General features: G+C 46.1%; 1 protein-coding gene across 9 annotated transcripts in view; it reads left to right on the forward strand.

The window, feature by feature from the left end:
* Positions 1-15,741, forward strand: part of TNRC6C (trinucleotide repeat containing adaptor 6C) — a 339,037-nt gene that overhangs the window by 106,988 nt on the left and 216,308 nt on the right. For all 9 annotated transcript variants that reach the window (XM_075441217.1, XM_075441221.1, XM_075441219.1 and 6 more), the window contains exon 3: positions 12,842-12,903. In XM_075441217.1, coding sequence (XP_075297332.1) covers positions 12,842-12,903 — 62 coding nt within the window. The remainder of the gene's footprint in view (positions 1-12,841; positions 12,904-15,741) is intronic.

A 15,741-nucleotide genomic window follows, 5' to 3' on the forward strand; every position in this document is an offset into this window, starting at 1 on the left:
CTTTAGACACTGTCCTTAGGGGTAGTTATGGATGGTTATTGGATTCCAGCGCAGGACTCTGGGAGGTCCTCCCTTTGCTCTGTTTATGTGTTGAACCATGAGGTTTAATGGCGCTTTATGTCTGCTTTTGCTTTGAGACTGGTCTGCTGCTTGCTTTTGTTCTCAGTGGCGTGAAGTTTGGCTAGCTTGTTTCTGGCACAAAGCCGAAACGAAACAGGGCAGGACTATTCATATGGCAAAAGGCGGTAGGCGCGTGCCCTCTGGGGCGGGCACAGCTCTGCAACCGATAAAAGCAGTGACCATGGACCACAGTCCGAGTTTAGGCATTGGCGTGGTGAGGGGTAGAGCTCTTTGAGCCTTTGAAAATAGCTGATCAGAAACACACGTGCTTCAGGTTTCAGGTCTTATCTCCAGTGGTTTCTGGAGGCTCAAAAGTCAGGCCAGACACAAGCTGTGCTGGTGAGGGATGGAGGGGGATGAGGGAACAGGCGGGAGGTGGAAGACCAAAACATAGTTCTCACTGGGCAGTGCAACTTGTCTGGGGGTTGCAAGGATGAAAATTTGGAGGAATTCAAATAAATCAGCCATGAGGTTCTTCAATAAGTTGGCTAGTCAGCATGCTTGCAGTGCAGCAGACAGATTTGAGAGGATTTGGGGTGAAACATGCTCCCTCTGGGTTTTATGAGGCAGTTCCCAGACTGGTGGATGGTTGATCCAGTTGAGATGATGTATTAAAGGACCTGAACTTCCACCAGAAACTCAAGATTACTGTCATGCAAAGTTTAAACAATGACTAGCTCTTTTTTAAGAATTCAAACCAATTCTTGCAATTACTTTTGGAAACACAGAAGAGGTGTGGGTGCACTGAACCTCAGAAAAGCACCACTTCCCCCAGCTTCTTTACTTCTGTAATGGAGCTGAGCAGTGTCACTGGATGCCAGCAACAGACCTTGGATGGGGCAAGGAGTGGCACCACCTGCGCAGGGGACTGCTTGCTCTAGATGACAAAGGCAGCTGACTTCGAGGAGGTTTGCAGAGCCCCAAAGCTGATGGACCAAAACTGAATGAAATTAGGACTCTGTACAAGAAGCAACACATTTGGGAGATGCCTGGTATGCCAGTAGATAGCCAGCACGACTGAGTCATCAGCAATTTATTTGTGCCAGCAACAAGGGAAGGGTGTAAGCATCCTCTGGGATGACAAGCTATGGACAGAAGAGCTGCCTATCCTGGTATCGGAGCCCATGCTCTGGCAGTGCTTCTGGGCATGATATGTAATAGGTATGAGACGAGCTTCAAGGGCTAAAGACATGGAAGCAGTTAGAGATCTCAGGTGTGTTTCCAGATAAAGTACAGTCTGTGCCTGTCAAAGCTACTGCTGATAAGGGGATTCTGCAGAAAGTAATTAAAACTCAAGCCCCTGGTATTTATTTAAAGGAGAAACTCTTGGGACTTGATGGGATTTTGCTGAAATGGACTGGGAAGCTGATTCTTAACGTACTACAGAAAAGCTCAGAAAATTAAATCTAAAAAGAGAGGCCAGGCAAGTTCCACACAGCCCTCACACAATCAGTAATGCTGCAGAAGCTGTTAAGGTCTCTGTTACATGCTGAAAATGCAGGATAAGTCAAGCAAAAAAAACCTTCTTGGTGACACAGGAAAAATTCGTTCCTAGAGAAAAGTGTAGATCTGTATATGTTGACTTGGAAAGAAACATGTGCCATAATTTTGGACTCGTGTTCTCTTTTCCCTGAGGTAAATTTACTGGAAGACAGATAGATCTAAACAGACAGCTTTGCATATTAAGTACATTTTTGCTAGACGCTGGTTGTCTGAGAAACTAATTTGTGACAATAGACTATAGTTTGGTAGACACGATCTTAAACATTTTGCAGTGAAGTGTGGGTTCAGCATATAACCCTGCTGCCTGTTAAGACTCATCCAGGGGGTGGTGGAAAATTACGCCCAAGTAATAAAGTACTTATTGATGGGGTTTGCAGACTCCAAGCCTGATATATTGCTGGCTCTTTCAATTATGGAATGGCACCAATGAAGCATGGATTGTTATCTGCTGACATCTTGTACAGCAGAAAAATGAAAAGCGGGAATTCCTATGTCAGAGTCACTTGGGACACAGAGAAGTATAAAGAAACAGATGAGGCAAAGCAAAACAACAAAAAAAATCAGCATGGCTTAGATCTCAAGAGCTGCCGTCACTTCATAGTTTTCCATAGAGTCCCAGCATTGGGAAACAACAGATTTAAAGGGAAGTGGTGTCACTGTTTCCCACAGTCGTGTGGTTTTCTCCCCTCTGGCAGACTTAGGAAGAGCATTCGGTGATGCTGTCACCAGATCCCTGGTGGGAAGAGGAGAAGTCAGTGTTGCGAACAGCCAGAGCCTCTCGGCTGCTCCCTGACAGTCGTCAGGCTTGTGTCAGGAGGGCGAGCACAAAACCAAGCAGCAGCCCTGCAGATGTCCAAAGGTGATCGACAAGTGTTACGTGGGTGATTGCTTGTCTAGTGCTTCTGCCATTGAATTTTGGAACGGAGGATGATGTTGGAACTTGTGGCTCTAAGACTGAGCTTCCTAAGCAATGGGTGGCCATGATGGTTAGGGTATAGCAGCATAATCTCACTTGGATACAGGCACGGAAGAAAAAGCCCTTTGCAAGAGCTGTTTAAGCATTGAGAACGTGCTGAACTTCCTGGGAAAGGCTCTTTTGAAGGAAGATGCCTGTAGGAAAGGGAGAGATTACAGATCCAGCTTGGCTCCACGCTGGGAAATGTTCCATTTTATTCCTGTTGTACTCTAGTATTTCATTCTAATGGTGGTAATGGAGGTGTCTGGAAGCTTAATTTAGGTCTGGAAAGCCTGTCAAGAGCCACTAGTACTTCATTCTAATGAAGTACACCCTAATGTTTCATTCTAAACATCAACTTTCAGGAAAAAGAGCCAAGCCAATGATGTAGCTAAGTCAGGCCCCAGTCATGGAAGGATTTAAATGCACGTTCATTTTCAGGTCCTGAATAATCCTTTTAAACTTATGAGACAAGTCATGCTTCAGGTTGTAGAAAGGCTCAGGCTTTTCTTTTGAATCATTCTCCCAGTTCACTTTGAAATTAAAGAAAGCTCATGAGAGTTTGTTTTTAGGAGAGACCCAGACAATCCGAGAATGATTTTAATATAATCTGTACAATTACTGTAATTTCAGAAAGTTTATTTGAAAGAAGCCACCGGACTACAGCTTCCCCTCACCTTAATAATAGTAAAGTGCCTTGCTGCATGTACATACACAACTGTTCTTGATAATTGTAAGAAACATCCCTTTGTGGCAGCTCTGCCTTGATGCCTTCTTGACAAAAGAAGCTGATTTTTCTTGTGAAGACAATGGTCCAAACTATCCTTTCCAGGAGAAAATCATGGCGTAATCGACTACAGATATGGGAAGGGAAAAGCAGTGATTTCTGTGAGACATCAGGGACGGGGTCTCTGAGCCCTGTGACTGACTTTGCCACCGGGCAACTGTTCCTCCATCATTCTGCTGTTTGATCTCACCTCTCCTCAGCTTATTCATCTGGAAGATTCACTTAATTATATTAGTCAACTTCACAGAGGTGTCTCGAAGCTTAATTAAGATCTGGAAAGCCCGTCAAGAGCCACTAGCAGAATGCTCTGAAGGAGTGGGTGATTTCAGACGTGGACATGGGGAAGGAAAATATATCGTGATGGGTTTGGGTGAACATAATAGAGCTATTGATTCACTGTGACTGCCACGAACTGTGTTTTCAGGGTACTGCCATTAACTCCTAGGAAATCCCAGGTGTGCTGATGAGTTACCAGCATAAACATTCATTTTCCTGTCTTTTGGTATGTAAGCGTGTGTTACCTTTATTTATGTTTCTGTACAGCTAATTTTGAGAGGGGAACTTCTACACCAGTGCTGTGTGTGGAAACGCAACAGCCACAGCTTCATTTTTTTTCCTGACTCTGAGTGAAATCGGCCGACGCATGAAAGTCGATCTGGGCACCTGTGGCCGGTTGCTGTCAGCTCTCATTTCACCCTCGGGAGGATTTTCGCCTGACGCACCCCAAGGGGTGAATTGACATTCATCGCTCCTCCAGGGGAAGAAACATATGGAGGCTCCACCGGGACAAACTCCATGATCTGAATTGCCAATCAGTGCGTGTCTGAGCCTCAGCTGGGAAAACCTTGCCGCTAACAAGCCTTCATGCTCCCCCAGTTCTCGTTGCAATCTGTCAGCTGCTAAGTACGGATTCAGCAGCACTAGAGCCGCTGAGCAACCTATGGCACCAGCTTATTACGGAGAGGTGGTAGCCTCTGCATATTTTAGGAGCAGGCAGTGTCTCTCATAAAGACCTACTAGGTCTTCCCTATAACTTGGTAAAACTGGATGGCCCTAAAAATGAAATATTTAGTTGAAAAGTAAAAGAGAATGCTTTCTGCTTAGCTGGAGGAAAAATTCTTAGATTGTTGTGTTTGGCGCATTTAAATATACCACTGTCTTTTGAAGCTCTGAATTTTGTCTAATTGTTTATGCTCCCTTTGCTGGGAAATGGCCTGCTATTGTTTCCTTATAGCTTCCGCAGAGCTTGAAATTGCTGGCTATGCAGGAGGAAATTAGTTTGTAATTAAAGCCAAGTTAATAACGATTCCCATGGAGTCTACTTGGTCCTATTGCTTGGAGCAAGACGCTTCGCCTTTGTCGTTGCTGTGCGCGTGGTCAGGCACTGCTGCCCAGCCGGCAGGCGTACGGCAGGGAGATGCTGGAGGGACGGTTATCGCGCTGCGGTAGCTGCTCGGCACACGTGCAGGCAGGACTTAATGTCTTTCAAGCCCTTGTGCCCCACCAATTAGAGATGATGGCATTATATCAAAACAAAATGACAAGTAATGGAGCAATTTTCAAACCGCAGCCAGCAGATTATTTTTGAGAGGTTCAGAATAGGTACCTAAGGAAAGAAAGCTTTGGGCTTAAACTTTGCCACGTGTGAGTCTGTGCGTTTACCGGAGACTTTTTTTTTAAGGGGACTTTAAAATTGGAAATTCTTGGAAACTCATTTGTCGCAATGTGCTGCCCTGTTGGTGTGGGCAGAGGGTGTGTGCCCTCGATGTTTGCCACAACAGCGAGGACCAAGGGACTGAGGTCCTCGTGGTGCAGGAGTCGCACGTGCTGAGAAGCGTGCGGTGCGTTGCCTCTTGCATTGCTCTGCCTCCGAGACTGTGTGGCCCTACGTGGGATATATCTGTGTGCACTGCGGTACCTGGAGGAGCCCCTACACGGGGTACGGTGGACCCTGTGCCCCTATAGTGGTTCCATCATGTGTTCCACCAGATCAGAAAGCACTGAGCTGCCTCAGCTGCAGCAGCAGGGAGATAGCCAGCTCCTGCTTCTGAGATTTTGGGCTCCATAGTCCAGAGTGGAAGATGGTGAGAAGGTGATGAAAGAAGGTGATTTCCTGAGACCATACGCCATCATTGCCTGAGTCAGAAATGAAATTCAAGACTCCTAGCTCTTCCTATAGTGTACAAGGCACAGGGCTGTCTGTGTGCAATCAAACTCCTTGGCTACTTGCCTGCTGTTTGAAGGAATGCAAATGGGGATGCCTTTTGGTTTTGTATAGTTGGAGGCACCTGAGATGTTGCTAAAGGGAGTCCCTTGAATTTCCAGTATGACTTGATCGTATTTTTGAGGCCAAATTTAATTCCCCTTTTACATTTACAGATTTTCACGCTTTCAGATGGTGAGGATGAAGTCATGAGGGCAGCAGGAAAGTTTTCTGAGTGTTTTGACTGAGCAGAGGTTCACCTTGTTTCCCAAGGAAACAAGCCTTATACGGTGATGCTTCTTGTGCATGCCTGCCTGTTTCACCTATGAACCTCAAAATCTGTTGGCCATTTTCTAGGCAACTTAGCACTCTAGTTGCTGGATGTCAAATATATGAATTCCCTGCACAGAGATGACCAGCAAACTGCCTTCCCAGTGTGCAGATACCCGAGTTTAACTCCAGCTTAACTGTCTGAGTTTAATGGGAGGGAGGAAGGGATGCATATGTCTGGTCTGAGCTCTAGACCGCAATAAAAACAAGTTAAAAATCTCAGCAGAAATCCCACTTTCGCAAGTGACCTCAGCACTTGGCCAGAATTGTGCAGGGCTTGGCTTCAGCTCTGATGTAAGCATTTAATCTCGTCCTGGAGTTGGTGTACATTAGGCGCGTGAAGTATCATTACACACTTGCTTGCCTTTGCTTATCTTGGCCTGAAAGTTTGCGTCCAAGTGGTGTTTAGTTTGCCAAGTGTGTAAACCACTTTTTGAGAATGGGATGTGGGCTAGATTCAAGTGGGCTTAGAAATCTGAATATAAACTATGATGCTGAAGGCTTTCGTCCAGCTCCTACTGTACCCCAAAAGTGCCCAGCTCCATAGGTGCTTTTTTTTGTGTGTGTGTCTTAAAGCTTCCCAGAGCTCCCTGCCCCAGCAGTGCTGAAGGGCTGGGTGTTACCAGAAGCAAAGCATGCCCCCGCTAGCACCCTGAGCATGGAGATTTCCATACCAGATGTGAAGATACTGCCCTGAAGAGCTTTTGCTTTCTCAGAGAATCATGAAATGACTGGGGTTGCAAGGAACCTCTGGAGGTCATCTTGTCATTTCTGGTCTTGTCCTTTTGACCTGGCATAGCTTGTGTTCTTGATTTAGAGGAAAGGAGTGTTTGCCCACACCAGAAGAGCTTGCAGCCAGCCTATGGAGATGGGTATGACCCACTTTTGATTGAGATCCTTGCCTAGGTGAGCCCTCAGAACATCAAAAGAGGCTCTGGGCTGGGTTGCAAAAGAAAACCAGGTTGCTCTGGTTGCTCTGTTCTGTGGAAAGCAAGGCACAGGGCTCTCTTCACCAACATCTGTTCCCTTTAACAGCCTGGCTGCCATACCTGAAGGATTATCTGCCAAAATGGGGAGAAAGACCAAAAGACACTGGACTGAAACGTAAACTTGGGAAATTCCTCAAATGGTTAAAATAAACTTCCTTGGCCAAAAAAAAAAAAAAAAAGAGAATCTCCTTTTGAAAGGTTGCAATTACATAGGATAGGATACATCTCACCTGACTTGCAGGACGGCGCCTGGGTCTCAGCATCCGCTTTGAGCACTCAGACCTCATTTACCATCAATGGAGAGAAATGGGCACCTCCAGCAGGCAATTGCTCTCATCTTGAGGTGGTTGCCTAAAATAGGTCAGACAGATCACTTCAATTTCTCTCCACTTACGCATTTAAGAGACTGAATCAAGTGTAGACACTTACCTTGTGGACATGTGACACCAGGTGAGATGAATCTCTGCTGAAGTGACAGCAAACCCCATCTTCTCAAAGCAAGGAAGTGAGTGACTGGGGACATCCCAGATCCAACGCTGACAGCGTGATGAGTCAACACGTACGAAAAAGTGAATATTTCACCAGAACTCATCAACCTGAGCTCTGACTACTTGGAGGATTTGGGGACATTTGAAGGGGTGATTAGGATTAATCCATTTACCTGAGTAAGTCACTTTGAGAGCCTTAGCTGTAAAACAATATTTGTTATCAGCATCCTCCTGCGATGATGTGGTGTTCCGTGAGGTCTGAAAAGGCGATTTTCCCTGAAACAGCCTCTTCACACTTTCCGAGGGAAGTATTTTGCTACTCAGATTTGTGATTTAATAATCATAAATAATAGAGCCCTTAGTGCTATATTTTTAAATGACTGAATGGTGAGAATCTACTTTAAGAAATTGTATGAATGCCTATCACTTGTGTGCGTATAAATGTATTCAATTAGCACTCAAATCTTGAGTTATCTCCTGATGGAAGGCAGAACCTTTTGAATTCAGTCCCGTGCAAGAAATACTGTGTCATTTAACTCACAAAAGGATGCCATGCACTTAACAGATAATGACTGAAGAGGATTTTGCTGTATTGCCTGCTCAGCTGCTTGTGAGGACAAAGAAAATAATTCCCCTTTTAGGATCCTATGGGGTAACGAGGAAGCTCTCTCTGCACTGATCTCAAATAACATCGAGTAGGGGAAAGGAAATAGCCCAATAGGCTAAACTGGCTGCAATTTCATTGTCATGGTCTCCCATGTACTTTCCATGTTTTGTCTGTGATGCTAAGCCAATGGCTAACCTGTCTCTGAACCTGCCACCAGCACACAGAGATTACTCACCCTGGATACTGCACTTCAGCAAATGCAGAATTAGCCCTGGCTAAGTAATCTTGTTAGTGTGATTCAGTGTTAAATGGATCTCGATTAAATGGGCCTTTATATTGTCCCAGCTGGAGATGATAAGCCTCCACAAGGAAATGGCAGGAGACCGAAGGAAATTGCTTTACTTCAGACTGGGACGTTTAACCCCATAACACACTTTCTGCTCCCCCTCTGCCTTTACTTCTGCTCCTTTTCGTGGCACCTTCTACTTTTGCCCTTGGTGGCCATGGGGGATGGGAGGGACCCAGGGCAAGGGCTGGACCATCTCTTTGTGCCCCCGTTTGCCAGGACAAGAGCTGGGTGATGGAAATGCATGTGAAAGAGCAGGATGGCTCCGATGGGCAACATGCTGATGGTGGTCTCCCTCGTGATTCTTTTATGAGACTAATAAAACCTTTGTTAGCGTGATGTTTTTTTTCAAACTCCTCCTCCAGATGTTGGTGCTGGGATGCCTGAGCATCTCGGGGGTGGTGCAGCTAGTGGCACCAATCACGTATTAAGCACCACCAGGGGAGAATCTTCAGGCACATCTTAGAAATAGATTGCTTAAATGTGCAACTGAGACTTCTCAGGAATGGCTTGGGGTTTATCTGTGTGAGATCGAAATCAGCACGATGCATTGGTGTATCAGAACCTGACACTTCATTTCTCCTCGCTGTTAGCTGTGGCAGCGTGTGCACGGTCTGGGTAAGAGAGAAATCTCATTAGAATCCCCAAGGGACTTCAAATGCATGGGCAAACCGTGGGGCACTGCTGTGACGGGGATGGAGAGCTGGGACTCTGCGGTACCAAAGTTTCCTCCCCTGCAGCAGGAACTGACTTTGCCCTCCGAGGGGTCATGTCGGTCTGAAGCAAGGACAGGGCACGATGCTGTGTTGCAGGTGAGAATAGGCAAGATTTGAGAGAAAAAAGAAATTCATATAAAGCACCTCATCTACGGCCCCTGCTAACGGTCGTTGTAAGCAAAAGGCTTCCTAGGACAGATAACAAGGTAGACATCAAACTGCCTGTCTTACCCCCACATCAGCATGTGTTCTCTTCCTGCCTCTGCTCTTGTCCTGCTCTATATTATCTAATAAATTTTCTCTATCCATGTCTGATGCGACTTCAAAATATGGATTATCTCCACGGAATATATGAATTCCCTGAATCAGAGACCCTAACAGGACACACGGAAAAATCTCTGCTCTATAGCAAATCAGATGGTCAGATATCTTTTTTGCAGACCTTTGACGGAAATATGGTAAACATGCAATAACTTGAATTTTTCCATAAATTTTGCATTTGAGGTGGATTTACATGCTTGTGATATTTTCCAGATGTGAATCCCAGCCCTCCGAAAGCAGCCAGTTTGAAAATGGCTGCAGACGGGCAAGAAATGATATAATCTATTAGAGATTTCCTTCATTATCCCTCTAATCAAGACTTCTATCAGTCTCCTTTGACGCACTGCTGGAAAAAAAGATCTTGAAGTAAACTGATGCTGGAGATAATTAATTAACTTGCCATCCTCCTGCCTTGCAGACAGAGCCAGTATAAGAAAGAAGAAGTGTCCTTTGCAATTACTGATCCACGGTTTTCCATTCTAGTGCTGACAGCTTGTAGGACATGAAGTGGAAAAGCATTTTACCAAACTTTCAGGCTTTGACCATCAATTCCTTCACTTGAGAATATTTTCTCCTGCTTATATTTCTCATGCTGTTGGATAACACTCTTGATGGTTAAAAATGGATTTAATACTTGAACAGTTATAGTTGTAGGTAGTCTCGCCTGGTAATACTATCTTCCTTCTGCTTTCCTTACTGCAAATACTCTCACCTCTGCTAGCCTCAGAGTATTGTACATGAAATCCACCTTTATTGGGATAGAATAGAAAAATGAGAGTAAAAACAGGGTCAGTGAAGTAATATTGATGATGTACTTTGCTATAGGCTTTCCCCAGCATTTTTCCTAGGGGCTTGGCAGTCGGAATGGGGAATTATTTCTGTCCTGGGAACCCATCTTTTTCATGCAAACTTCTCTTTCCAAATATCTGCACAATCTCAAGTCCTGTAGAGACGTGGTTTCTCTTTCCAGTGATTTGAAGGGTGAGATTTAAATTTCTCTGTCATCTCAGACCAAACCTGGGATAGCGGGAGGAGGTTTACAGTCCAGTTTAGCTGCCTCAGACAACTTCTCCTTTTACAAAATGTGTCCTTTTGGCTTAGGGTTTTCTGTGTTTCTGCCTCTGTGAGTCCTTGAAATAACATACCTAATTCGAAACTAGTCTATTTCTCCTTATATTTCCTGTTTTTGGTACTGCTTGAGCAGTTAGACAGGAGAGAGCATGGCTGAGCCGGCAGGTTGACAGCTTTAAGCATGGTGCAGCTCAACAGCCCTCAAAGCTGATCCAAAACACCATCAGCAAAACACTGACAACAGAGCCTTTTCCAAAGGAAATTTCCCTAGAAAGATCAAGAGCAGGAAAGCCAAATGGAAAAGCACATAATAGAGGCAAGACTGAGTTTAGAAAGTTTTCCAGCAACATCAGGGATTTAGCTCGTTGTCAGTAGCCAGCAGTGTGTACATGCAGGGTGGATTTATGACGAAGCAAAACTTCTTTAATTTGGTTCAGGTTTGGTCACCAGAAGCTTGTATGAGTCCAAAGAGGGCAGATGCTTTTTGGTAAAAGCGGACACCTTTAGAAGATCAGAAATCTTCTGGACTGTCTTTCTGGGAAAATAGGGAGTGATTTCATCTTCAGGGCGTCTGCTTGCAACCTTTAACAGATTGAGAGAGTCCAGCAGGGGGCTACAAGGATGATGAGGGGACTGGAACATCTCCCCTACGAGGAGAGGCTGAGGGAGCTGGGCTTGTTCAGCCTGAAGAAGAGAAGGCTGCGAGGGGACCTAATAAATGCTTATAAATATCTGAAGGGTGGGGGTCAGGAGGATGGGGCCAAGCTCTGTTCAGTGGTGCCCAGTGACAGGACAAGGGGCAATGGGCACAAACTGAGGCACAGGAAGCTCCAGCTGAACATGAGGAAGAACTTCTTCCCTCTGAGGGTGACGGAGCCCTGGCACAGGCTGCCCAGGGAGGTTGTGGAGTCTCCTTCTCTGGAGATATTCAAGACCCGCCTGGACAAGGTCCTGTGCAGCCTGCTGTAGGTGACCCTGCTTCAGCAGGAGGGTTGGACTAGATGACCCACAGAGGTCCCTTCCAACCCCTACTATTCTGTGATTCTGTGTGAAATTACCCGTTACACAAGGAATGCTCTTGCAAACTATAAATCCTCGTCTTGGCCTATAAGTACTAAAAAGCTCCTAACGAATGTCCTTTCTCACACACTCCTTGTACACAGAACTCTTAAAAAACAATCTGCTAATTAATTTTAAGCCTCTTTGTGGCAAAGCCTAAGAACTGGATTTACCAAGAGGCCAGGGGGTCCATCTGGTGCAAAAAGCTCGCTCCCATGCCAAGGTGTTTGCTTCATGGAGGGTTTTAGGCCTAGAAATTTCCGATTGGCAGCAATATCTGTTGTACTGGCATATTTCGTAACGGGTTGAGGGAATCGTGAAAAGGGTCCTCAGCCAGGAGCCAGAGCGGCTTTTCGTGGATGGCTCCCATGCGTGGAACATGTGCATGATGGCTTCTTCCCACAGGATTGCTCCCAAGTAATGTTCATCAAATCTGGTGGTAGTGGTAGGTTTTAGAAGAGGGGCAAATAAAATGTAGTGGGAGCCCAACGAAACTTTTGCAGGGCTTATTGTCCAGACTCTCTAGAAACTCCTTTAAATGAAGGCAACTAAATGCAGTATCGTTTTGTACCACCATAAATGCTACTGAGAGTGTCTGCATTGCACAGATGTTCACTACAGGTCTCTGTAGCTGGGAGGACGTACAAGCAGACTCCCAACGTCTCTGGCCTTCCACAGCCAAACCAGGTTTGGCCAGGAAATGCAGAAGCTTGGTAACGGAACTCCTATTTTTTACACTGAAACAAATTCAAACATCAGAACTTTGTGGTGACCAAGGACGTGGATGCAGGTCACTCTGCTCCTACAGAAAAGGCTCTTATTTTTCCCACTAAGGAAGATTCAGCCAAGCAAAACAACATCTACAGCACGCAGCTGCAAGGCTTGCCCACGGCAGAGCGCAGTTGCACACACACGTGCATTTTGCATCATCTCGATCACCCTTCCTCACACGGTTTCTAATTCTAATACACCCTTTTTGAGAAGCGCTTTATATCCATGTCCATGTTAAAGCAAATTTGCTTGAATTCCCCAGAAGATTTGGATTGACTTTGGGTTGGAAAGAGGTAGGGAAAGCAACAGTGCCAACAAGGAAACCTACTCATTTTGACTTAATCTGCTCCTCTGTCCTAATTAGCAATACACTTGCTTATGGAGAGAGATGTTTGATGAAAGGAAGAATAAAATGAATGGGTGGAGAGAATTATGCGAGTTTTTAAGTGTCTATCACATGCAGTGGAGAGTAGTGAAAGTAAACATGAAATGCATTTTTTCTCCTCCTGTAGGAGCATCCCATCTTTCTAACTGAACTACAAGTATTTGTTCTTTGTGTTTTTTCTGTCTTTCAGCAAAGGATAAACCATCAGATAAGCCCTCACCAGAAAACAGCCTTTGAAGGAATCGAGAGCAGGTAGGGATTTTGCTTCGGACAATATCCATGAAAAGTATTTGATTGTGTGTTTGAAGAGAGTGGTGCAACCATGCGGGACTTGATCAGGAGGAGGCGGGCTGGCCTGGCGTGGTCATTGCTCAGCCAAAACCAGGCTCAAAGCAGGCCTCTCAGCCTGCCCCGGGGCTGGCACGAGGGCTCGTGCACGGGGCTGGCAGAGCAGCTTGCAGGCACATGTGTGTGGGTCACATCCGAGTGACCATCTGTGACCAGCTCAGCACCGTGCTGCCCACCTGGCATACGAGGGGGCGGTGAGACCACGGCAGCGTGTGCCTTCCAGCGCTGGTCATGAGACCGACAGGAGAACTGGAGCTATAAACAAATCAAAGTGAGCTAATGAGTTTTTCTTCTCCTTTTTACATACTGTTAATGAAAATAATGGAGAGGGAAATATGCTTCATCCCACATTTGTGTGTATAAAAAATGATGCAGCTGCGAACGATGTAGAATTATCTGCTTCCACGTGGTCACCTTGAAGGGTTAGGCTTGAACACCTGGATTAGGAGAAATCGAATGTTGTGCCACGTGTCCTTCAGATGGTCATTTCAAATGTTTGCGATCTTGACAAGGCTTTCTTGAAAAGATGATATGAAATAATTTTCATTACATGCCCAAAACAGTCTGTAGGAGCTTTGGAATTGTTAAAAATCTGAACACACTGCTAAAATTCAACTGATTATGCTATATTTTGTTTGAATTTTTAATTCTTCTCCTGCTATCTTTCCTTAGTGGTCAAGTCTAACTTTACCTTGAAGCTCAGCCCTGTGAGACACAGCTTGTGGCTGATTGCATCAGATGGGGGAGAAAGGGGCTTTTACTGGAATCTCGCTTTTAATCTTTGTGAATGGATTAGGACAAATTAGGGCTGGGGGGGCCGTGCAGCTGGTCATGGCTTGACCACAATGTGATGCTGAGTGAGCCCCATACCAAATAGTCCCAGCTGGGGACAAAGGGCCTTATGGCTCTGCTTGCAAACTGTCCATGTGAACTGAGGACAACTCATGGGAGAAGCTATGTCGGTTCCCAGTGGACACGGAAAGGGGATAAAAAGACTGGAGTCGTTCGTTTCCTGGATTTCAGACCTGGTTAAAACTTCACTGCCTGAGCTTTTCTTTCTGAAGCAAAGTTATGAGAACAAAAACTGGTTGTATACTGGGCCTGATTAATGCAGGTGTTAACTTGCTCTATCCATACTCCAAGTCATCCAGAAATGTTGCAGACGTGCTTTGGGCTATGCTGAGCTAATCAGCTGGTTGAAAGACAGGTGCCGGGTTATCAGATCCTCGTTATCAGATCCTCGTTTCTTCAGGATGTGGGGAAAGCAGGCACCCACCTGCCTACAGAGTGCTGTGCGAGCACTCCTGGGGTGGTGGGCAGGGGATCGGTGGCTCTGCAGAGCAAACGAGGCTGCAGATCCATCTCGGGGAGCGCAGGTGGAAAGCAACAACTTGCCCCTTTCCCTCAGCATCAAGAGCTGTATTCCTCTGGGTTTTGAGTCAGAAATCTTGCTGTGCTGGATGGGATTGCTGGGTTGGATTTTCATGTCTGTGCACTACTGAAGACACAATCCTGTGTTTCACGAGCTGGAGGCTCGCTCAGTAACGCGCCGTCAGCATGGGCCGAAGCTGTGCTCTTGTCAGCGAGACGTACGTACGGGTGCCAGTCGCTGCCTGAGGAGCAGACCGGTTACCGATACGTTTGCATCTGCTTTTGTGTGCCATTGCCTTGCAGATTTAGCAGTAGGCGCAGTCCTCACTTCACATAACTGAAAGGAAATGCAGGTTCCTTTTTCTTGATATAACCCCAGGGGCTTTGAGCTTCTGGACACCCTGTTGGTTACGGGAGCCAACACTGGGGCTGCAGAACACGAGCCAGAGCTGAAGCCCAGGGGAGCAGAGCGGGCCTTTCTGAAGGGCTGGGGGGCACAAGGGGTGCTTGCAGAGACGGTGTCAGTTGGGGGTGTGTTTTAGAGCATTCATTTACGTGTTGTTATCGGGGGAGACTTGGCCACAGGTCGTCTGAGGGCAGCCCTCCACGGGGGTAGCCAGATTGCCGTGGCTGTCTTTAAAGGGTTTATCCCAAGAGGCAGCTGTCCCATTTGAAATCCAGCCAGCAGCCAGGTAGGATCCCATATTCCCCTGCCACACCCAGGTGCTCACCGGCCACGACCCACAGCCTGCTGAAATGTTTGTGTCAGCTATCAGGGACATCACTGGGTTTTGGACAGGCTGGTGCTCGGCTCCTCTCAGTGTCCCCCCACCTTCTCCCTGGCCAGGCAGGAGCCAGGAGCAAGGTGTGAATCTTCAGGTTTCCTTCCAGGAGGGCAGTGCTGAGCTCTTGAGAGCTCTTCCTCCTGGAACAGATTAGAATATGCTGAACTATGAAGACTTGTCTTAATTAATGCTTTAAATAAGGTTACAGCTAGAGCAGGGGAAACAATCAATAGTGAATCATCTACTCGGCAAATTCAGCTCTTTGCTGCGGGTGAGTTATCTGTAAACAGCTTGCAGTTTTCTCCATTCATTCATTATTTAGAATTATTTCCCAAATAACTCCTTCGAATTGCTTCTGGTCTGCAGCTTGTTTGCAAGCAGCGTGTTGAGAGCGTCTGATACTTGCTTGTCAAGCTGTGGTCGTTAGTTTTCGGTGGGACAAGCAGGTTATGTGGCCTTGTGCTGGGTCTGCGAGTGAAGCAGCCCAGTTCTCACCATCCTCTTTAATGAATTTAGAATAGCTTTGGGCAAACGTTCCCCACTCCTCGTGCAGCATCCCTCCTCGCTGCCAACAGCCTCGTTAGTT

The sequence above is a fragment of the Opisthocomus hoazin genome, chromosome 21 (assembly GCF_030867145.1).
Source record: "Opisthocomus hoazin isolate bOpiHoa1 chromosome 21, bOpiHoa1.hap1, whole genome shotgun sequence".
In the NCBI taxonomy this organism is placed as follows: Eukaryota; Metazoa; Chordata; class Aves; order Opisthocomiformes; family Opisthocomidae; genus Opisthocomus; species Opisthocomus hoazin.